Source organism: Dipodomys spectabilis, unplaced genomic scaffold (assembly GCF_019054845.1).
Source record: "Dipodomys spectabilis isolate Male_0828 unplaced genomic scaffold, ASM1905484v1 ptg000002l, whole genome shotgun sequence".
Classification (NCBI taxonomy): domain Eukaryota; kingdom Metazoa; phylum Chordata; class Mammalia; order Rodentia; family Heteromyidae; genus Dipodomys; species Dipodomys spectabilis.
In genome coordinates this window covers 20,322,768-20,347,672 of record NW_024870679.1, presented here as the reverse complement: position 1 = coordinate 20,347,672, position 24,905 = coordinate 20,322,768, and the positions used below count along the sequence as shown (strand labels likewise).

The 24,905-nt window shown below is 39.1% G+C and overlaps 1 protein-coding gene across 1 annotated transcript in view; it reads right to left on the bottom strand.

Moving 5' to 3' along the window:
• Window positions 1-17,489: 17,489 nt before the first annotated feature.
• Window positions 17,490-24,905, bottom strand: part of Znhit6 (zinc finger HIT-type containing 6) — a 47,748-nt gene continuing 40,332 nt past the window's right edge. Inside the window, exons 9-10 of the mRNA XM_042685249.1 lie at window positions 22,651-22,775; window positions 17,490-18,234 (exon numbers count right to left, since the gene is read on the bottom strand). Coding sequence (XP_042541183.1) covers window positions 18,194-18,234; window positions 22,651-22,775 — 166 coding nt within the window. The 3' untranslated portion in view covers window positions 17,490-18,193. The remainder of the gene's footprint in view (window positions 18,235-22,650; window positions 22,776-24,905) is intronic.

Below are 24,905 nucleotides of genomic sequence, written 5' to 3'. Positions count from 1 at the left end.
AGGAAGAGGCCCTGAGTTCAAGCCCCAGGACTGACACACAAAAAACATTTTGAGATGCTTTTACTTCCTAAGAAGTGCTGTAAAGGAAATAAGGAAATATATTTAATAAAGATAATTGACAATAGGATTTCACTAAAGTAGTGTGAGAGCTCAGTTGACAAGAATTCAAGTGAAGCTTTCTAAGTAATGATATAGTAAGTACAAAGGCTGGGAGAAAGAAATCACATGGCCTGGGTGGGTCTGGAGCTCACTGAGTGATAGGGAGATTATATGATGTATGTTCTGAGAGGTGGTTAAGATGAATGGGATTTTTTCCTTTCCTTTCTGAAAGCAGAGAGGTCACTGGGAGGTTTTCTGCATAGGAGTAATATGTTTAGTCACTGTGGTTTCTCTGTAGTAATAGATACAGTGGGAGCAAGAATGTTTATTACACTTGTTCAGGAAGGAGATACAGCAGCTTGGGATACATGATGAAAGCCATGAACGAAAGGAAGTAGATGGATTTTGATATATTTTGGACATTGATATGGCATACCTGAAATAGATGTGAAAGGTGACAAAAAAGTAAGACTGGATCAAAGGATGATTCCTATTTATTTTAGTTTTTGATTGAGCAGTTGGGTGAAGAACAGTGCCATTTTCCAAGATGGAGACTCAGAAGAGTCTTATTTGGTGGAGGGCAGTGTAGGAACATGATGCAGTTTCTGTTTTGTACTAGCCAAGATAACTTTCAGCTTTCCAAGTAGAGGGTCATAGATAAGAATGATGAGGATCTCAGGAAAATGAACCCCAAGGGAAAGTCCACATATATTTTGAAACTTGCGTTTCCTCTAAAATCTACCTTTAGCATGGATAGGCTTGAACAGGTAGACATATTGGAGATTGACTATTTCTAGCAACAGACTCAGGGAAAAGGGCCACTGTAGTTTAAAAGGATTGTCTCATTTTAGAAGACTGCCTGCCCAAGCCAGAAGTGGAGCCTGAGTTCCTCCAAGACTGACTGATACTTCTGGTAGCTGATGTAGTGTTCAGCCAGTGTGTTTTCTGAGGGATGCCAAAAGACTGAGTATAGAAAAGTCTCAGTGACAAATGCTAGCGGCTATGGTGTGGGGAAGGGTGGAGAAGTTGTCATATAATGTGGCTTCCACCCACTTCCACCCACCAGCTGAGAGCATTGTATCCAAGAGCTCCAAGATAGGAGAGTCAGTAATATGACGCATCAGGAGGGACAAAGGAAGAGGAGATCCCAGCATGAAGTCATGCCTGAAAAATGTCAAAGCCCATTACATAAGTGAAAGTGAAACCCAAAGAACAGATAAACAAAGGATATCAGATTGGTATAAAAATACAAGCAACTCACTCTGTTGGTGCTTACATAGATTGCTGTAGAAACAAAATCATATCCAAACAAATGTGGTTAAACTTAGAACCACATGACATGAGCTTTAGGAAGTTTCAAAGGAATCAAGAATTACTTGAACAAAGTAGTGATCTTCCACAAACTTACACTTTTCAGAGAAGGAACAAGCATCTGTCTGGAAAAAAGGGATCATAATTCACAGGGGACCATTAACCAACATTGGTATTAACCAAAATTCAGTTTCTATGGCCATTAGATTATATTAGGGCAGGTCTCTCATTTAATTTGACATATTTGTTAGTATGTATAGTGACATCCACTGAAAGATTTCCCTCTTTTCATTGCTTCTGACAATCAAGACTATACTTGAATGTATCTACTGGCCACTAGGCAACTCAGAACCAAATTGTGGCCCACCTTTAATTTATTAAGTATAGACAACTTTTTTAGATAGTGTGTAATCGTATAATCCAGTAAGCTGTTGGCTTATTCTTAGCTATATACCCTTATTTGTCTTTTACTCATATTCTTTTCATAAAAAATAGTATATTAGACATGGTGTGCTTTAGAATGATCTAGCATTCAAGTTAAAAGACTTTCTGTCCTAATAAGGTAGCATGAAAAGCAGACTCCTGGTAGGTGTTACGGCATCTCAATGAGTTTGCAATTACTGTCTGTAGACACCCACGTCCAAATCATTAAGTTCATTAGAGAGAGTGGAATTTTGCTTTAGCCATGACAAGATGGCAAATTAAATGTTCATGGACAAAAGAAGGTGGTATCTAATGCAGACAGGGAGAGCCAATACAAACAACAAATGTGCACTCCCAACCCCAGTAGGGGTGGATTTTCATGCCAGCCAAAGACATCTTTTGATACAACTCTTTTGGCCTGCTGGTGTAGTTATCCCTTTGAGAAACTGGGCATAGCTGTTCCCTCCACATTTTACTTATTAGATGAATAGGTTCAAACCTACCTCTACAAAGTGCAGTAGGTTTGGGACAGGCATGGTAGTCTATGACTATAATCCTAGCACTTGGGAGGGTGAGGCAGGAGGATCAGGAGCTTACAAACAGCCTGGGATACACAACAATAAATCTGCTTCAAAACAGTGTTTATTATTATTTTTTTAATTTCAAAAACAATTTAAGATTTTTATGCTACCAAAATAATACAAAATTAATACAAATTCAAAGGACATTGAAGTATATAAAAGATAAAAGCAAACTCCCCTTCTTTCCCTTCCTTGTCCATCCCCTGCTCCCTCTCTTCAAGGGTAAATACTGATAATTGGATTTAGAGAGTCTGAGACCAGTTATCAATGTGGGCAGAAAAAATCTGTGAAAGTCCAACTCCAAAATAATCAATAAAAAGTTAGGCTGGAGGCATGGCTCACATTGTAGCTCACCAAGAAAGCAAGCAAGCAAGTTAAACAAGTTCAGGGCCCTGAGTTTAGACTCCACGACCTCCTCCATACCCCTCACCCCAGCCCTGCTACCTCCAAGAAGAAGAAGGAAAAAAAAGTAGCTCAAGTGGTAGAGCGCTCGTCTTGAGCTGAAGAGCTGAGGGACAGCGCTAAGGCCCAGAGTTCAAGGCCCACGACTGACCAAAAAAAAAGATGAACACAGGGAACCCACGGCTGGGCTAACTAGTTGATAATGGCACAGGGGTCTATAGCAAGCATGTGTTTTTGTTTCTTGGTTTCTGATCAAGAGTTTAATTCTAGGAAGAAAATATTTTATTGGCCATCATACACTTCAAGGTAAACCAGGGTTGGTTTTTTTTTTTAAATTAGAATCTCAGCAGATCTAGAAGATCATCCTGAGAAAAGCTGGGTGGGCATGGGCAGCTCACACCTGTAATCCTAGCTACTCAGGAGGCTGAGATCTGAGAATCCTGGTTGAAGCCAGTCTGGACAGAAAAGTTTGAGACTCTTATATCCAATTAACCAGCAAAAAGCTGAAAGTGAAGGTGTGTCTCAAATAGTAGAGCATCAGCCTTGAACAAATAAGCCAAGGGAGAGTGAAAGGCCCTGAGTTCAAGCCCCAGAACTAGAAGGCGTGCATGCATGTGGACACACACACACACACACACACACATACACAGAAATGATAAGATTTTTAGGAAGTAAAATGAGTGCTAATCTGCCAAAAAAAACAAAGCATTAACAAAACAACCTCAAAATCAAAACTATTACTTCTCTTCATCCTGTAAGTTTGGCATTTCCCACAACCATGAAGACAACCTAAGAGACTTGCATGCTGTTCACACTAGAATGGGAGGCCAGGAGGCAAAATAATGGACACTATTGCCTTTCTTACATTTTGTGCCATGCTTGCTCAAGAATGTTCTGGGAAGGTAGCTCAGTGGTAGAGCACTTGCCTTGCATGCATGAGGCCCTGGGTTCGATTCCCCAGCACCACATAAGCAAAAAAGAAAAAAAACGGAAGTGGTGCTGTGGCTCAAGTGGTAGAGCACTGGCCTTGAGCTGAAGAGCTGAGGGACAGCGCCCAGGCCCAGAGTTTAGGCCCCCCGACTGGACCCCCCCCCCCAAAAAAAGAATGTTCTACTCAGCCCGGTGCCAGTGTTTCATTCCTGTAATCCTGGGAGGCTAGGATCTGAGAATTACTGTTCAAATCCAATCTGGGCAGCAAAGTTCATTGAGATCCTTATCTCCAATTAATCACCAGAAACCAGAAGTGGCACTATGGCTCAAGTGGTAGAGCGCTAGCCTTGAGATGAAGAGTTGAGGGATAGCACCCAGGCCCAGAATTCAAGCCCCACGACCAACCAAAAAAAAAAAAAAAAAGAGCTGAGATCTGACGATCACAGTTTGAAGCTAGCCTGGGCAGAAAAGTCTGTGAGACTCATCTTCAATTATATCAGAAAGTCAGAAGTGGAGATGTGGCTCAAGTAGTAGAGGACCAGTCCTGAGCAAAAAAGGCAAGTGAGCTGGGTGCTAATGGACCAAGCCTATAATCCTAATGCCTCAGGATGTTTAAAGCTAGCTTGGGGCTAGAAAGTCCATGAAACTCATCTCCAATCAGTCTCTTAAAAAGCCAGAAGTGGAGTTCTGGCTCAGGTGGTAGAGTGCTCTGAGTGATCGAGATAAGGGAATAGTGCACAAGCCCTGTGTTCAAGCTCCTGAACTGGCACAAATTTAAAAAGGAGTTGGGCAATGGTAGGTCATGCCTGCAATCCTAGCTACTCAGGAGGCTGAAGTTCATGTGTTGAAGCTAGTCCAGACAGGAAACATCTATGAGACTCTATCTCCAATTAACCACCAAAAAATCCAAAAGTGGATCTGTGGCTCAAGTGGTAGAAAGATAGCCTTGGGCAGAAAAGTACAGAGATAGCATGTAGGCACTGAGTTCAAACCCCAGGACTGGCACACACACACACAAAAAAACCCAAGAAGGAAAGCAAGCAAGCAAGTGAGCAAGTGAGTGTGAGAGAGATAGAAAGAGAGAGAGAGACAGAGACAGAGACAGAGAGACAGAGAGAAAGAAAGAAGACAGAGAAAAAGACAGAGAGAGAGGGAGGGGGAGGAGAGGGAGAAGTAGGGAGAAAAAGAGGGAGGAAGAGAGAGAAAAGAAAAGCTAAGTAGGAGTATGAGGCCCTTAGTTCAAGCCTGGGACACAAACCCACAAAAACATTGTCTTAGACCTTTACTCATTGCCCATTCTCCTGTTATTTATCTTCAAATGTGCAGAAGTGCCATGTATTCATTCATTCATTTACACATACATAACCACTATATAATACCCCCAGCATGTGTGTGTGTATATATATATGTATAGCACATACAACCACTATATAACATATATATAATGTCTATAGAGAACAATCCTGCCATAGACATTGTCCTAGGTGCTGAGAAAACAGCATGGAAAGACAGAGACACTATCACCAGTGGCCCCTGTCCTGGTGGGAATATACAGGGTTGTAGCTTGTATTTTTAGATCTTATCTGAAAATCAACAGAAAGCTACTCAAAGGTTTCGGACAGACAAGAACAATGACCAGATAATACTGCAGATTCTTTATCCAAATTGTTTTATAGAAAATGGTCTTCAAGGTAATAAGAAGTCAAAAGACCAGTAAGAGAACAGTGTTGCTGCTAGTGTAGGGATGGAGAACAATTTTCCTCTGCTCTCTGAAGAGTCACTGGAAAAAGACAATAAACATACCAACGAGGAGAAAAAGCACACGTTTGTTAATGCGGAAAAAGGGCCAAAAAATCACAGGAATATGATTCACCACTTGCTCAGCATTATTCATAACTCTGAAAACAGGTAAAGAATGAAGAGTGTAGAGAAGTTTTAGGGGTATAGTATATGATTTTTAGAAAACTCAGTGGGCTTGGATTGGGACAAAGGTTTTTTGGTTACAGAATAGACAGAAGATTCTTTTGGAATACTGAATGGGATCAAAATAGAGGACAAGGACGTGTGACAAAAGTATGTTCGGGTGTTTTAAAAGATTCTAGTCTTTCTTCCCCTGACATGAGTTTAGTCTTCCCTGGTTAATGAAATTTCAGTGTAAAGACTTCTGAAGACAAATGTGTTTCTCTTTTGGCGGATCTGGTTGAGTAATAAAGGGACTCTGCAGAAAGCTTTTCTTTGTGCTGGTAGGAAGAAAAACAAAGGGGAACTAGAGGGATCTTGAGTCTGAGATGGGTACTAGGGCCTTTGCGTTTGGACATTGTTTTCTGAGCCCCAACAGTAGATGAGAAAAGATGATAATCTATGTTACTTTGGTGGTAGAAAAATAAAGAAATGTGGTCAGAATAAAGAGACACTCGGGTGATACAATTAACAGGTGGTGGCTTGGGACAGAGACAAGGATAAGACTGCTATTTCTTCCTGGAGCAATTAGGTGAATGTTGACTCTGATTGAAAACCAGGAAGGACCTGCTAAGAGGGCAGGTGGAGAAAAGAATGACTTAAAATTGAGTCACACTGAACACATGTGAGATTCTCATGTTGCATATGTAGTATGGTATCTGAATTTTATAGGAAAGAGACTCAGAATGTAGAATCCCCAGTCATCACAAAACCAAAGAGTTAGAAAACATTGCCCAAGGAGAATATAAATTAGCAGAGTTACCTTCATTAAACTCAAGAGTTTAAATAAAATAACCCTGGGTCATTTCCCTTAACAAATGGATTTAGCTGTATATTGGTGTCTCACACCTGTAATCCTTGTTACCCAAATGGCTGAGATCTGAGGATCTCAGATCAAAACCATCCTGGAAAAGAAGGACTCTTATCTCCCATTAACTACTAAAATGTTGGAATGGTGCTGTGGCTCAAAGTGGTAGAGCACTAGCCTTGAAACAAAAGCTTCAGGATAGAACCCGGTCCCTGAATTCCAGCACAAGGATGGGCACAGAACAAAACAAAACAAAACAAAAAATGTATTTGATCTTATATCATCACTAAAAATAAAACAAACAGAAAAAAAATAAGACAAAGCAACAATTAAACTCTTATAACTTCTGTTCTGTGGAACCCTATATCAATTAATCTTTTCTATGGTCTTTAATAACCACCAATTCCTTTATTGAAGGGGAATAACAGATTTAACATCTAACATTTAACAATAACACATCCACTAACTGTCTCAGCTTGTTGAGACTCTCATTATCACCTTGTTTTGGCAAAGTTGTCTCTCAACATATCCAGAGCCTCCAACAAATTGTCCAAGTTAGTCCCCTATCTTTGGTTCAAAGGCTTACAGGTTTTCAGAGCTACCTGACCCACCCAGGACTGCTGTAAGGCAGTCAGAATTTGGGTTGTTAGAATCCACTCCTATGGGACAACTCAGCCCAGAGTCTCTGAGTCTTATATCCTTCCTCAGGAAAAATATGAGGACCCCAATCCTATCACACACTCCTCTCAGGTGTCACCTGCCCTTCTGCTTCCAGTTAGTATCCTAAGATTCGCTTATCCAGTTACTGGACATAGAAGGACTGCGAATTTGTGTGTGTGTGTGTGTGTTTTTCCTGTTTCCATGCAAAGTGCCATTAAGTACCAAGGGAAAAAAATGAGAAAAGAAATACACCAGAAACACATTAATAAACTGAACTAGGATCTTGCCAATTTCAGATGACATGTCATCTATAAAAAAATAATTCCATTTCTGTGCCCCCCTTGCCCTTCCAAAGATAGATATGGGGGCTGGGAAGGTGGCTCTGTGGTAGAGCGCTTGCCTTGCATGCCTGAGGCCCTGGGTTTGATTCCTCAGCACCACATAAGCAAAAGGAAAAAAACCAGAAGTGGCACTGTGGCTCAAGTGGTAGAGCACTAGCCTTGAGCTGAAGAGCTGAGGGACAGCGCCCAGGCCCAGAGTTCAGGCCCCACGACCGGACCCCCCCCTTCAAAAAAAAAAAAAAACCAAAGATAGATATGATACCATTTTTCTATAGGAGCATAGAAATGGTGGGACAAAGCATGAACAAATGCAGCAGTGTTACCCACTAGACACTATGAACTGTACAACTTGTGGGTGGGGCCAGGAGGGTAAAACTAGAGTAAGGGAAGGGGTGACATTGCCCAAAAATAAATGTATTCATTACCTGAATTATGTAACTATACCCCTTCTGTATCTCACCTTATAATAACAATAAAAAAAACCAAAACAGAAAAAATTGATTCCAGGAATATCCAAATTCTGAAGCAGGATACTATAAAAAGTGCCTTAGAATTTGAGGAAAAGATCAGACACCCCAGCTGCTAGAAAATGCACCACATTTTGGTAAATATATGCGCGATTAAAAAAATATATTTACAAAAATCTTGATGCCTCCGGTCTGGCCCTTTCAACCAATCAAAGGAATGGTTGAGCTTTTGTGGGTCAGTTCTAGCTGTGACCACTGCTGCCCATGTGGCCTCAGTGAATTCCTCTCTGAGCCTCCAGACTTCCTTGGCTGGTGACTTGTTCCTCTTGGGACAAGCTTTTGCCAGAGCTGAGCCGCCTGGCCCAGAGCTGTGCGGAAACGCTTTCAGCTTAGTCCATTAACACAAACATTCAAAAGCAAACATTCAAAAGCCACAGATTGTATTCACATAAATAAAATAGGATGGAGAAAAGCTTTGCCCCAAAGAACCAAAGGGTTTTTTTTTTTTTAATTAAAAAAAAAAAAACTACATTTGCTTTCCAAGGAGACAGGCAGCAAAGCCACAGCCATTCCAAAGGTTTGTGTGCTTAGGAGAGCTGGGTGGCTGCAGCCACAGACCTTTGAAGAGGAAATGCCATCCTGGTACAGGCAGGCAGCCAGCCCCTGAGTCCTGAAAGTACCAGAGAGAATCAGTGAAAGGGGACACGACCGGGAGGGGGGCAGAGTTAGGAAGAAAGGGAAGGAAGGAACCCAGCAGATAAATGAGGAAGGAGATTCTTCCCATACAGGGACCCCACCCTCAGACCAAGCTGAGCAGAGCAGTTCATTGTGCCCCTGAGATGGAGCCGCGCATTGGGTAGGTGGCGGGATCAACCCAGAGTGACTAAGGCAGCGAGGAGGGGTGTGTGTGTCGCTGAGGGGTGGTGGTGTCTGGACTGAGAGATGCCTTTGCTTTGAATGCTTCAGAGGAAATTAACTTTACAAGGTGCCTCCCTGTCTCCCAGAGTTATTAAAAGAAAGGAGGGAGCAAAGGAGAAATGGAAAAATGGTAATACCTCATGAAGGGATGTGTGATCCCAACCAAAGGAAATGGGAGGCTGGTTAAGTGATGAATGTGCAACTCTCCTAAGGGAGGAAGAACTCTCAATGTGACCTTGTGCAAATGGAAAAAAACTAAACAAAAACCCAAGCCCAACAAGCACCCTCTCCTTGTGGTCAAGGAGAAAACAGGAGCATACATACACACACACACACACACACACACACACACACACACACACACACACACACACACAGCTCTTTGAATATTAAAGATGAATGACTCATTCAATACTCTAAAGTTCTCAAGTAAATGAAATGTCTGTACTTCTGCTTTAGTAAAACACTTTTTAAAATCAGTGCCTGTACTGGGGCTTGAACTGCTACTCTCTTGCTTGGCCTTTTACTGCTCAAACCTGTGCTTACTTCTTAAGCCATTCCTTCGTCTCCGCTTTTTGTTGGTTAATTGGAGATTAGAGTCTTTTGAATCTATCTGCTTGGGTTGGCAGGTCTTCAAATTTCAGCCTCATGAGTGGCTAGGATTATAAGTATAAATCACTACATTCAGCTCAATAAGGCAATTTTGAATGCACAAAGCAGTGATGGGAATAGTTTGTGTAATCCATAGATTTACCAGAAAAAAATCAATCTGAGGACCCGTGGGAGTCATACTATCTAAATATTGATTTTTTTCACTGATGAAGAAATAAAAGTATTTGCTTTGAAAATTCTTAACAAATAAAGCCAAAAAACAAAAAGAAAAGAAAAGAAAGGGGGAGCTGAAACTACAGATTTAAAAAGAAGGAAGCCAGGTGTTAAAAACCTGGGATTTAATTGTTTAAAAAAACTCTCCTAACAATAATCCTTAGATCAGATGAGCCCAACACTGTGGCAAGCCCAGCCAGTGTTTGATCTTTGGAAAATTGTGCCTGCCCAGGCACATGCACCCAGCAACTTCTTCACATGAAAAAAACAAATGTGTTCAGTTGAGATGACAAGTCAGTGATTGGGAAAGAGTACACTGGGAACCAAAACCAACTCATCTACTGCTTTATTTCCAAGCAGCCTAGATTTCTTTTCTTTTCTTTTCTTTTGTCATTCACAAAGCTTGAAGTCTGAGCCTGGGCGCTGTCCCTGAGCTCTTTAGCTCAAGGTGAACGCTCTACCATTTGAGCCACAGGACCACTTCCAGTTTTCTGGTGGTTAATTGGAAAAAAGAGTCTCATGCACTTTCCTGCCCAGGCTGGCTTTGAACTGTGATCCTCAGATCTCAGCCTCCTAAGTAGCTAGGTTTACAGGCATAAGCCACCAGTACTCAGCCTTTCTCTTCTTTTCTGAAGTGACAAAAGTTAAGAAAAAAAACTTGACTCCTCAAAGATCCAGGTCACTGAACAAAACTGACTTGTATTGCAGGCCATAGGCATAAAGTTCTTGTAGAACTCCATGTCATTCCTTCCTGGTCTTTAAAGGCATTAGTTTCAAACCAAATCAATCTCTTTCTAGTGAGATTTACCAAGGCTTCAACTTGTAGCCAGTACATTCCTACAGTCTGAATTTTTTAAGTGTCTTAATGAATTGAAGTTCTCATATTAGACAACAGAATAACAGTTACACTACTATAGACTCGGCCAACTGTGATAAAGACTGACTCTTGTTTCCAAATAAATACTTAAACTTCCCTTTGTAGTAAGATAATCCACAATTTTTAGTAAGGCCTATTTGTCATATAGAACAAAGCCTTCCATTTCCACATGGCCAAGACTTGCACATGAAATGTTAAGTGGCAGCACTGTGTGCAGTTTCCAGAACATGTTCTCACAAGGAATTAAGATAATTTCTTCTGTAAACCTATTTAATCTTTTCAATTGCTAGCTTAGGAAAGAAATCCCCATTTCTCGATCCCCAGATAGCAGCACTCTTTTGGGAGGTTCTGAAAACTTTAGAAGGTAGGAACTAGCTGTAGGAAGTAGTTAACTGAAGTGGTGGGAGTTAGGGAATGGATCTTACCCTTGGGCCCATCCTGTTCATTTCTACTTCCTGTCTGTCATGAAGTGAACAATTTTCCACCACCTGTTCCCATTGCCATCATGACCTGTCCAAGCACATGTGGTGGCCAAGAGCCCATGGATTGAAACTGCTGCAACCAAGAGTGAAATAAAACTTCCTTCCTTTAATCTCCATATTATTCAGCCATAGTAAATACATATGACAACTAATACAATAACGTTCTGGTTTAGAATACGGAGATTCTTCTGTTTTGATTCACCGAACTCTATAATCCAGAGGCTATTAATTACATTTAATTCCCTGGTTATCAAATTCTGCTGGAGTTGACCAAAAATGAAAAGTTGGTTTCGACTGATGTGTGTTACATAGAGATACATGGCTTAGCTTAAATCTGGACACATCCAGCTTCCATAGCTATGACCTCCACATCATATGTAAAAGCAGATTATTCCAGTTCTAGCCTTATATCTATACAGCAGAGCTGAATCTGTGCCTTAACTGATCTCTTTCATAATTTTGCAATTCTCTCAGCATGAACCAACTTACACAACTTTGAACCAAACCTGATCACAGGAGTGGGAAAGTGATTGGTTTAGGCTGACGAAACCCATCCAGGAGCTAGGGAGGGGCTCAGTCTCATCAAAAGCAGCTGAGAACACAGGGAACTAGCAGTTTCCCAGAGACTCCAGGTTTTGTTATTAGAAAGAAAGTGTGTGTGGGGTATATGATGTCCTCTCATCAGTTGGCCTAAGGAACCACTGCAGATTCATTACTCCCCTTTGGGTAAATAAACCAAACTAAAGGAGATCATAGAATATTCTAAAGTCTTCCCCCCCCCCACCCCCCCAATCAAGGTTAGCAATCTACCAGCTGAGCCAAACTCCACTTCTGACTTTTTGCTGGCTGACTAGACAAAGAGAATCTTGAACTTTCTTGCTTGGCTTCAAATCACGATCCTCAGATCTCAGTCTTCTGAGTAGCTAAGATAATAGGCATGAGCTACCAGTGCCCAGCATAAAGTAATATTTGATGGGCTAAAGGAACCTAGTAACCTGTGTTCTTTCTCACTCCTAAGGCACATATAAACTAGTCGGAGGAGGAAAGGAGTACTACTTAAAAAAAAAAAATTAAACAAAACTTCATAGTGGCTCTCCTTGCCACCTTCTATAGTGCAAAAGAACATCTGGATTATTCTTTCCATTTCACTGTCCACACACAGGCCAGCCACAAACAGTAGCTTCCTTTTCCACAGAGCCTATTACCTGGAGGACAGCATGCCTGCTCTCTTGGCTTTTCTTCATCACTTCAACTTTTCCATTTCTGGTGCTTAGAAGTTTTGTTTGTGAGGGTCCAAATATGGCAGAAACTATTACATCCTTCTAAACTGCAACAGCTGCAGAGGCCAAGGGTTTTGGCTGAACAACTGACTAACCTTTCCAGGGAGTGATCTGAAGCAAAGAATGTGAGAAAACACCTTCCAATCTGTCAGGAACATGGAAAAAGTTGCTTTCTCTTTTATGCTGGCCAAGGCCCTAAAAGTCCTCACCCCCCCCCCCACCCCCACGTTGATACTTCAAAACATAGACTGGACTCTTACTGTTTTTCTTTAGGAATACAGAGCAGCAGTCAAAATTAGGACCACAGGGTTCTAGCAAAAATAAGAAGTTATTGGGCTTCAGGGACATCGGCTTTGCACCACAGATTTATACCATATGGACTTAAGCTGGAATCAACTGCTCAAAGAGCCAAAAGAAATCAAGATACCAAGAGGTGGTGTGTGACAATTTCTTCAAACAGTGAAAATAACCTAGAGTGCTTAGCTGAAACCTAAGAGAAATGAAGTTGTGTTAAATCTCTACATTACCTAAAGTAGACAGGAACTTCCCTTAAAAAAAAAAATCACACGGTTCAGTTTTCTTCTTGCTTGTGTATTTTAGAGCATGACCACTTTGCTTCCACTGTCTGAAACGAAAACTTACATTTTGGAAGGCTTTTTGTTTGTCTATGCGGCAGTGTTTTCATGGATTCCCTCCAATCTTTCCATTTCCACTTCTGAAACCATTCCCAACATTTCCAACAGGTCATGAAACTTGACTTTCTCCCACGTAGTTCCACGAGTTCCCCCTCCAAACCTGATCCCTTGTCTGCCTTGTCAAGGAGCAACTGCTGCAATCAAATCCACCTTCTGCTGCTCAAAATGATGTCAATTCAACAGTCATCAAGTTATGTTGGCACTCTGTGGGCCCCTCAACCAGGTAAGTGTTGAATAGTTTCATTATCTGAGGTCTGCTGCAAAGCTCTGAGCAGTGCTCAATTGAGCAGTGTCTTATTACAATGGACAACGAAAAAGACCTCATAGGAATAGCGAGGAACCCAACAAAAGAAACTGGAATTAATATTAGCAGCTAGTTTCAAAGTAAGTGATTGAAGTTTATATGCACAAAGCCAGCGAATAAGAGTGACATGGATAAAAGACTCAAGATAGGAGCTCACCGTTTTAGGAAAAACAGCCTGCTTTTCATCATTGAAAAGCTTCTAGAAAAAGGAATCTCATCAGTCATGCAATCTTAATTTTTTTTTTTTTTTTTTTGCAAAATAACAATGTGATAAACTATTAAAACTGTTATTTTGTGTCAGTCCTGGAGCTTGAACTCAGGGCATCCTTGCTGTCCTCAAGACCTTTTTGCTCTACTTTTGGCTTTTTGGTGGTTAATTAGTAAGAGTCTCACTGATTTCTTTGCCTGTGCTGGCTTGAACTGTGCCCAGCTTTCACTTTTAAGTGGCAGTGAACTGTTCACTCCAAATTATGAAATACAGCATAAATTCAAGAAGGACAATGAGTAGGACAGAGGTCATTAATGAGGCCAGGCAACCTAGTAGGTTAAGAACTTAGAAGCCCAACTTGTTTTGGTTTGAATCCTTGCTCAGCTATTCATTTATCCTCCACATGACACTGAGCACATTCTTCAGTCTGCTTGAACCTGTTTCTTGTCTACTTAAAATGGGGATGATGACACTAAATCAATTCTAGCATGTACATTCCAGACCAGCAGCCAAGGATATAGAAAGTTGTAAAATTGTTAGGACCACCAACTTATGGGGAGGGTACTAAGGAGATTTGTTTTATTCAGTAAAAATACAAAACTGGAAATAGTGGAGTTGTATAGTTTGCTTGTTAAAGATTATTTGGTTCTTTCTCTTCCTTTTTTTTTCTTGTGTCCATTTCTTCCTTGTGTCAGTACAGCGTCTTGAACTCAGGACCTGGGTGTCTTCCCTTAGCCTTTTCACTGAAAGCTGGCACTGTACCACTTCAGGCACAACTCCACTTTTGGCTTCCTGATGGTTAACTGGAGATAGGAGTCCAATAGACTTTCCTGCCTGGGCTGGCTTTGAACCTCAAATCTCTATCTCCTGAGTAGCTATGATTACAGGCATGAATCACATACAGATATTTGGTTCTTAGGAATGGCAGTTCCAGTATACTGTACCTCAGTATGGAAGACTTGTTTACATTATAGTTCACTTTAAATTATGTGTACATATTTATGATTTTCAATGATAAAAAATAGATTGTAGGAAGGTGCTGATACTCAAAGAATTAATGTCAATTTTTAGGCAGGCAGGTTATGTGTGATGAAGTAAGCTAAACCTTTCCCCTGCTACCATCCACCCTTCTCAATTCAAAGAGAATGCCCCAGAGAGATTTTCCTGGAAGAGAAAATCAATCTGGGAAATGTGCATCAAAACAAAATCAGAGCCAAGTGTGGGGATGGCAAGATAATTATTTTAGGGTGTTCAGATATAGTCATGTTCATAATCCCCTAAAAAAAAGCAGTAAACTACCCTTCCTGCTAATATGAGTTTGGGTTTCTGGCATTTGCAAGTGAAGGATGAAGGACAATTAGGGAAGTTAAGAAGCAAAGGTACATTTATGAGATGCAGCTTTATTTAACTCTGTGATACAATTCTAGAGATCAATGGTTTTAAGTCTGGCATGTTCAAGTTTCTGCATCTGAGCCCTCAGTACTTGAAAACAAAAAGGTATATTAATAGCTACTTGAAAATAAATATTTTAGCGTAATAGCCATGATTCAAGTAGACCATCATTGGTACACAGCACCTTTAATTAAATCTAGTAACAAAACAGGTCAACACAAGAGGCACTAAGTTAAGCAATATGAAATTATGTACAACATATATCAACATAAATAAACTGTACAAAGAAGCCAAAAGCATTCTAGTTGTGTGCATAACTTTTATTATACCTCATGAAATCAGAATCCCACTATTTGTTACAGAAAAACAATTGGCTCAATGGTTCAACTATGCTTTAGAATCTTAAATACTATTGTAACTCTCTTTAATTCCTATTTACAGTAGGAACAGGTGCAAGTTTTGTATACTGTAATTTATGGCTATTAATCCCATAATTAGCAATTATGAAAGCTACATTTTCTCTTTGAAGTCATTGTTTAAAAAAGAAAAGGCCAGGTGGAACTCTTCCTCCTTTAACACGGGATTCAGGAACAAAATGCCAAGATGTCCAACATAACTTGGGTTAGGGAGTTTGTTTACTCATCAAAAATTGTCAGGAGGGGGAACTAGGAGGGTGGCTCAGTGGTATAATGTTTGCCTCGCACGCATGAGGCCCTGGGTTCAATTCCTCAGCACTATATAAGCAGAAAAACCCAGAAGTGGCGTTGTGGCTCAAAGTGGTAGAAGGCTAGCCTTGGGCTGAAGAGCTGAGGGACAGCGCCCAGGCCGAGTTCAGGCCCCACAACCAACAACAACAAACAAACAAAATTGTCAGGAATCTAAAAGGAAGAGGGCTTCTATAAAGAAATCGGGTGTTAATACTACAAACTCCTAGAATTTTCAGTAAATTATTCAAATTTTACTCCCACCAAGTCTTTGACATGATTAGGTTAATCACTAAAACATGTTTATTCTTAGTCATGTGGGAATAAATGTGCACATCTATAAAATGAGCTGATAGTTATAGTTAGGTAAACTCTGCTAGTTAAATTATTTCCTATGAAATGCCTGTAACTGAAAAGTCCAGTAGAATTCTAGGGAAAAAAGATGGTGAAGATGGATTAGGTCATTCAGGATTTTTTTTTTTCCTTTCCTTTCAAAGAAATTCTTTCTCCTGGCTAGAGGAAAGTATGTAAGTACAGGACAGTGTCTTGAGGTCTTGTCCAGATTTTAACTTAAATTCTAGAAAGGATGGACTTCAACACTTTTCTTGGAAACGAGGCTATCATCATAACAGATTTTACTGTCAGGGAATTCCTCTTACCCTCATACTCAGATCACACATTCCTTGTGTGTATTTCATCCCGCTTTTTCCAGTTACTCTATGGCACATTTGACCCAATTCTCTCTATCCCTCTCAGATTCAGTTAACACACAATCCTTTTTTGGGTTAAATTGGAACCCCTTAGAATACAAGTTAGTTGTCTAAATGATATTATAAACAACTTATTTTTGTGAACTCTTTATCATAGCAGAAACCTGAAATTGTTTTAAGATATACATATACTTCTTAAATTGTAAGGCCTTACTAGTTTATATGCGCCACATTCTTACTATGATTTTTTTAAATTAATTTAATTTTATTTGTGAACATACTGTACAGAGGGGTTACAATTACACGGGCAGGATAATGCGTACATTTCTTACCAAGCATTGCAGCCTCCTCCTTTGTTTACCCTTCACATCCCTTCCCAGCCTCCCCCCACCCCCCCAATCCCAGTTACTATGATTTTTTATACCAATGGTCTTTCAAGCATTGTCCTTGGGTTCTCTTCCATTCCAAGTTTGTGTGTGTGTGTATGCTATAAATTTCTCTGATACTCATTTAATTATCATTTCATAATTCTTCTAAGTCTCTTTAATGGCTCTGATTTCTTTTCACTCTAAAACTTATGCCAACTGTAAACTTAAAATGAATTTCATTAATGTCCACTTTTATCATTGTTTTTGAAACAGTGAATACACAGACGTAATACAGATGTAATAACCCTTTATTTTTATAAGTTATGTTGCAGTTCCACAACTGTACAAATGCTAATAAAATTAGCAAACTCTAATGTCAACATGTGAGCTGCCATAGGTATAAATTAAACCATCTGCATATACAAATATACACATACACATTTGAATAAAAAATTGTTCCAGGATTTTTTCCCTTTAGTTACTTCTAGATGTATCAAAATACAGCATCAAACTGGTCATCACATCTCTGTGAGGTAATAAGAATGGGCTAAGGAGGCACAGATTTCAGAAAATACATTTTTTCTTTTTCTTTTTCTGCTGGTCCTAGTGGCTTGAACTCAGGCCCTGGTTACTGTCCTGAGCCTCTTTTTGCTGAAGGCTCTACCACTTGAGTCACAGTGCCACTTCTGGCCTTTTTTTGAGTAGTTTACTGGAGATAAGAGTCTCATGGACTTTTCTGCCCAGACTGACTTTGAAACATGATCCTCAAATCTCAGCCTCCTGAGTTGCTAGGATTATAGGTGTGAGGCACTGGCACCAGGCCAGAAGATACTTTGCAGGAATAAGTACAGCCAAATTCGGTCAGTAGTGATCAATGTGGAGCTGATTTTCAGAAAGAAATATTAGCTACAGTAGTTAAAAGTACTTATTTGATCTTTTTACAAAACATCTCCTTGGGAGTTTTCCAAGTATAAAAATTGTCTTTAAGAGGAAAAAATTACATACCAACCTCTAAAGCACTAGTGGACAACTGATAGAGACTGAGGATAAATTCTCCTCAGCTAGATCATATGCTACAAGACATTCTTTCTAGTTCTGTTTCACCTATGAGTTCCAGGGTGGTGGTTGACACAGGTGATCCTTGGGTTTGGTCTCGTACCAAACTAACAAATAAAAAAGTTTGGCTTACAGAATTGAGCATACTAGAAACTGAAGCTTAGCATGAGCTCTACTAATCAGGTACAAAAAGAATATGAGAAAAGGGGCCTTACAAGTCAATTAATTCAAGAGGCTATAAAACACATTTTTGCCCTCAAAGCAAGTTTCCAGTTTAATTTCTGACAAATAAATTGCAGACAGCAACAATATCCCAATTATCCAACAACCCATCACTGTTGTCAGTGCATAATTCTCTGCAACTGTCAGGGCATCATCATCTTGCAGAATGACTCAATTTCCATTGCTAAGGTTCTTAGTAGATTCATTTTTCACTGGAAAAAAAAAAAGTAATGTACAGTCAGATGTTCAAACTGTTTCTGTTTAGCCTGTTCTGTTTTTCCCTCGGCTTCCCTCCCTTCTGAGGCACGGCAACAGCACTGTCCTCTACACAAACCATGCCATGTTTCAGGCAGCTGGGATATACAAGTCTAGCCATCATACAGGGATGATGTCAGAAAGTGGCGTGAGGTAACATCCTTCCTCCTTCTGGAACACTGGAATAAATGCATAGTGTGGCTATGATTCCATATACTTGCCACTGAAAATATCACTATTATCACACAGGCTGGCCACATGTGGCTGGAATAAAATTTTCCATGTATTTTTTAAACTTAAAATTGAGGGTTAGTATGTGTTGAATAAAGATGGGCTCAAGAGTAGCCACAAACCATCTTTTTATTCCTTTCACAGGAAAAGTGGCTCTGAGTGGAAATGGAGCTTCTTTGGTGCTCTTGTAATGTCTAGGGTGAACAATATTAAGTTCAAATCCCTCAGAGAAGCAAGTTCCTTGAGGGTAGAAACTGACTTCTCTCCCCTATTATCTATCCTCATAGCATTTTTGGTGAATCAGTAAAATTCCAAGTCAGTTTGCCTTCACCATTTTTCTGCAAAATGGACCTCTACTTCTTTTTATCATGAAACTAAAAGAAAATAGTACATAAAAACAGTTTGCTTGAAGCATCATAGTTACTCACCTCTACCAGGTACAGAAGAAAAACAGAAAACAGAGAAGCAGGAGGACCACTTAAGGGACAACCATTTATAAAAGCTCATGCTAGAACCCTAAACCTGGACCTCTGCCTTGGATTCTAAGTGGTAAGTTTTCTGGGTTTGCTGAGATTTCAGTCTGTACCAGTAACCAGTTTACTGACTCCATTCTATGAGTGAGACTGAAATGAGTTTCATGTAAGATACAGATGTCTTAAAACTTAGTCTTTGAAGAGCTTCTGTAATATTACAAGTATATTGCATTCTCTGGGTTCCTCTGTACTTTATGTAGGCTCTGTCATAGCAACTACTATACTAGAAAGTGCCTGAGAATCATACTCCCCGACACCTCATGAAAGGGAAAGCAAGCATAGAAAGTATGAAGGAATGAAGGGAGAATAAATGAAAGGACTTACTGGTCTAACAAGAAGTTGATTCAAATATTCAAGTTATGGCTGGATTCCTTTTTTTTTTGTTTTGTTTTTGGGTCCGGTCGTGGGGCCTGAACTCTGGGCCTGGGCGCTGTCCCTCAGCTCTTCAGCTCAAGGCTAGTGCTCTACCACTTGAGCCACAGTGCCACTTCCAGCTTTTTTTCTTTTTGCTTATATGGTGCTGGGGAATCAAACCCAGGGCCTCATGCATGCAAGGCAAGCGCTCTACCACTGAGCCACCTTCCCAGCCCTCTGGATTCCTTTTTTAAAGGTAGTGTCATTTTCTAAACTTGTTATTAGAATATTAGAAAAAAATGTTTTTAACTGGTATTTTAACATAAATGGGCTGTGTAGAAAGAAGGTAGGACACGTTCCTTTGCCTACTAAAGCCACCTAGTTTTCTTCTTTTAACAGGGCTATATTCTTTTTCTCTTAGATAAATGGATACTTTTAAGGCATTTAAATCTGCCAATCTAATTTTTGTAAACAAGAGCTGGTGAAACAAGCTATAGAATTCTTAGAACTTTCCCCTGGCTTGATTCAGGGTAATCTGTACTGTACATCTTCAATCTAGTAGGCCACTTCAACTGCTTCATCTTTTAAAGTTAACCTTTTTCATTTTTTAAGAAGGGGGACCCCCCCCAAAAACAATTTCCCCCAAATACTCTTGCCTATTGCCAATTAACATAGTAGAATTTCGAAAAAAAAATTATAGCAGTTTACAATCGTGACAACCATCAATTGTGCAAACTATTACTTCTTAGCCCAGAAACACATTTCCCCCTAAACCAGGAAAGAGACACCTTGTATTGTGAACTCAGGATCAAACCCAGCATTAGTTTTCTGGTCTTTTTTCCTCCCCTTTTTTTGTCTCTGGAAAATTTGAAGGCTAGGAGTGGGAGAATATTCTTAATAATCCCCCTTCTTCATCAAGGGTCCATCAAAGACTGCAAGAATGCACAAGGAAACAGGCCCCTTGAAGGGCTTACACACAGAAATGCAGATATAGGAAGACCTCGCATTATTCTTAAGATGTGCACTTGTGATGTGACAACCCTGGTAGGATTCTTATGTTCTGTCAGATTCTCTTTATCGCTTTGCTTTAACAGTTCCCGTAGTTCTTTGTACTGAAATTATAAATTATCTGTGCTGCTAGAAGTAAGCCCAACATCAGGTACAAGCAGACAAGAAACAAATTCACTTGAAGTTCCAAGTACACTACTGTAACAGCCTTTTCATTGCTTTATTACATTATTTGAATGTGCATTTCTAAATAAGGTGAAAAGAAGAGGTGTGTGCTGTATTTACATATACAGATGGTGTTTTCCCTGGCTAATAACTCACTTTAGCGAACAACTCCCTGAAACCAACATTTAGAAAAAAATTAATGTGGATGATATGAAAAGTTCAAAAAACTTAAAAACCCCTAATAATTTAAGATGAAAATTCCTAATTGTTTTGAGAATATAAATTGTCCTCAAATTGTGAAAAACAAAGTCAAGGATAAGAGTGAAAAACAAAGTCAAGAATTGATATAGCAATATAAGGCTCTGAGTTCAAGACTCCAGAACTATAAAAAATAAATAAATCAAACATAGGGTAAGACATCCATGAAAACTTCATGTTTGTTAATTAAAACTGTGTGTCAATAAACCATGAACTATGTAGAGCGTTACGTTTTTTTTTGTTGTTGGTAGTGGGGCCTGAACTCTGGGCCTGGGCGCTGTCCCTCAGCTCTTCAGCTCAAGGCTAGCAGTCTACCAACTGAGCCACAGCGCCTACTTCCGGCCTTTTCTATTTATGTGTTGTTGAGAATTGAACCCAAGGCTTCATGCATGTGAGGCAAGCACTCTACCACTGAGCTACATTCCCAACCCCAGAGTGTTACCTTTTTTTTTTAATAGTAAAAATACTGTACAGAGGGGTCACAGTTACATGAGTAAGTTAATGAGTGCATTGTTACCTCCTCCTTTGTTTTTTCATCTACCATCCCTTCCCTCCCCATCTCACCAACTTCCCCCCCTCTCCCCGGCCCCAGCCGCAAGTTGTAAAGTTTGTTTTCAACATAGTGTCTTGTACATCTCATTGTTACAATGGATCAACCTATATCCTTATTTATAAGCATTTTGTTATTTTCCTTCCCCTCCCCAAATGAGAAAAATGTATATACAAGATATAGGGCACTGACATCAAATACAGTAAAAACAGGGGTTATCATGGGGGAAGAACATACAAGAGAAACAACAAAAAAATCACATAGTACATTTTAAATATGTTAAAAACAATAGCAAGAAAGTAAAAACCACTTGTGTCCCTATCTTGGGGTTCATTTCACTTAACATCATCTTATATGGTCATATGTACATAGATTTTGACCTTTTTTGCTTGTCCTAGACTTATACTAGCTATTGCAAATAAGGGAAACCATGGAACCTATGTTTCTTTGGGCCTGGCTTACTTAGCTTAATGTATTTTTTCCAAGTCTTTCCATTTCCTAACAAATGGAGCAATGTCATTCTTTCTGGTGGAGGCATAGAATTCCATTGTAATAAATATACCACATTTTCTTGATCCATTCATCTACTTTTTTGAAAACAGAAATCTTCCTAAGAAAAGGATTCTATGTTCCTGTAGAGTTTGTTACAATGAAACTTGGCCTGTATATATTAGCTACTGGTTTTAAGGTGAGTAATCCTCACTGTTTAAAAAGAATTACTGAATTTTAGTATATCTTCTAGAATCTTGTGTTGACACATACTTAATTTAGTAAGTCACTGAAAATATGGAAAACTAATTTTATGCAATAAAAGTTTATGTGTACCTTTTCCAATTCTAATACTTCCCTATGTGGTCAAAGAAACTTCAAAGGAAATAAAGCCAATGTGCTTGAGAAGGGAGATAAAGGGTAAATACAATGGCACAAACACAGCGAAATGCAGCCTAAATTTATATATAATGTTATCCCTTGCTATAGAATAGAATACTAAACTTTGTAACCCCTCATTTTTATAAATCTCAATACTTATAACTGGGGAGTAAAATTTTCTAATTACAGAAAACTCTAATAAGATAAAAATGTCCTTTTATAGTTGTTCATTTGTTATATTCATTTAAAACCAGTATTACAAGCTTATACATTTCCAAACAGGACAGAAGTAGTAACAATAGCTATCAGGTAAATTTTTAAAAAGTTGCAAATATACTAGAAGGGTAGTCATGCAATTGCTTTAGGTTTTAGTCTAAGCATTGTAGGAACAACTTTATACTTACCTTCGGAAAGAATTTTCATGTCATCACTAAATCCTTTTAGTACTATGTGTAATGTTGGATATTCAATAATCACTTTGTTTCTCAAGTTGTCTAGAAGACTTTTATGAGGATCCAGTTCATAATATCTTGTTAATAAAAAACAAAAACGCCTTTAGCATTCAAATTACTCATAATGTCTTATATTACAAAATTTAAAAGATGACTAATTCAGTAGTTACTTCCTTATAATGTAAATTTAGTGCCCCCTAAGAAAATCAGGTTAAAGAGCTGGTAGTTTGTAGGTTCTAAAGAAAATACAACCAACTAAAACTGCTTTCAGAATAAAAAAGAAAAAAAAGAGAAAAAAAGAATTTTAAAAAGGAAGATAAATGAAACCCCTTTGTACAATTAATATATACTAATGAAAAAGAGGAAAATGATCACATCTGTAATACTAGCTACTCCAGAGGTCTGAGTTCATGGTTCAAAGCCAACCTGGGCAAGAAAGTCATGAGACTCTTCTCTCCAATTAGCAGCAAAACTCCAGAAGTAGAGCTGAGGCTTAATGGTTAGAGTACTAGCCTTGAGCAATAAAGCTCAGGAATAGCGCTCAGGCCTTGAGTTCAAGCCCAGGATCCCCACTCCCTGCCACACTCACACCACAGGAGAAAAAGAAAAGTGTGAAAAAAAGTATACCAAACTTTTGGATAACAGGTAAGTGCTAAAGTAAGTCACTATATTAAGGAATAAGACTTATTCAATATGTCCATGTTTAACAAGTCCTGAATTTTTCTTAGAACAATAACAGGGAAAAATCAACATTTTTCAAATATATTGACTTTAAACCTTAGAAGAAAAACAACTATCACATGATAGTTGTTTTAACTGGCTATTAAATTAACAAGTATTTGTTAAGGTGTAAAGTCCTTAAATTGATAGTTAAAAAAGTTTGAGTTAAACTAAGAATGCATTTCCTTATTCTCTTCTTGCGTTCTGGGGTGAAAGAGAAAAGGACAGAATTTCAGTTGGCTCACTAGTAGTGGCATATGGAAATATGTTGACTTGTGAATATCATGTCAGAGAAGATAAAAGTTGAGAACATCTTCACTTTGTGGTGCTGAAGTTCTCCAGTGTCTGTTGCTATCAATGACAGATCATACTCATATAAAAATATTCTTCCATGGGAGATTTAGATGACAACTGAAACTCTACCCTTTTCTTTCTTGCTAAAGAAAGCATACTAGACTATAAGTGTACAAAATTTGCCAGTGGCTCATGCCTGTAATCCTAGCTACTAAGGAGGCTGAGATCTGAGGATTACAGTTCTGAGTGAGCCCGAGCAGGAAAAGTCCATGAGACTTTTATCTCCAATAAACCACCAGAAAACTGGAAGTGGCGCTGTGGCTCAAGTGGTAGAGTGCTAGCCTTGACCTGATTAACTGAGGGACAGTACCCAGGCCCAGAGTTCAAGCCCCATGACCAGCAAAAACAAAACAACCTCCTCAACCCCCAAAATTTGGTGTTTATTTCAGACTATTCATTCCACCCAAAATTTAAATATTAATTTTAGAATTATAGAATTATGTTGAAGAGAAAGTTGAATTGAAAAATAATTCAGTTTTTCTAATTCAGCTTTTCCCAGAGACCATAGAATGCATATATCATGCTTTTCCTTGGGTAACATAATACAGATGTGCTTAAGATATTTTAAAAGTGGTTCCAGCATGCAAGAATTATATGCTTCACATCTTTAAAACATTATTTTCTTTTGAAATAAGAAGTATTAAAAAAACCCACCATAATTACATAAGGATTACATTAGATACCTAAGTATAAAATTACAGAGTAAATTAAAAATTTAAATAATTACATTCTTCTTAGGAGAAAGTAAAATTTCAATTCTCAAACAGGAGCTTTTCAAGCATTATCCTGAAAACATTTGCAATAACTTATCTTCTGCACACTTCAACTGAATCAAGGTTTGTTTTTTGTTTTTGTTTTATTTTTGCAATTCCTGGGGCTTGAACTCTGGTGTGCTCAAAGCTATTGCTCTACCACTTGAGCCATAGCACCACTTCCAGCTTTTTCTTAGTTTATTGGAGATAAGACTTTCCTGCTCAGGCTGGCTTGAAACTGTAAGCCTCAGATCTCAGCCTCCTGATTAGCTAGGATTACAGGCATGAGCTAGGATTACAGGTGCCCAGTGTTATCTACTCATTTCAATATATATCAATGTTTTAGGTAGTTTATTTTTGTAAAAAACAAGAAGAGTTCTT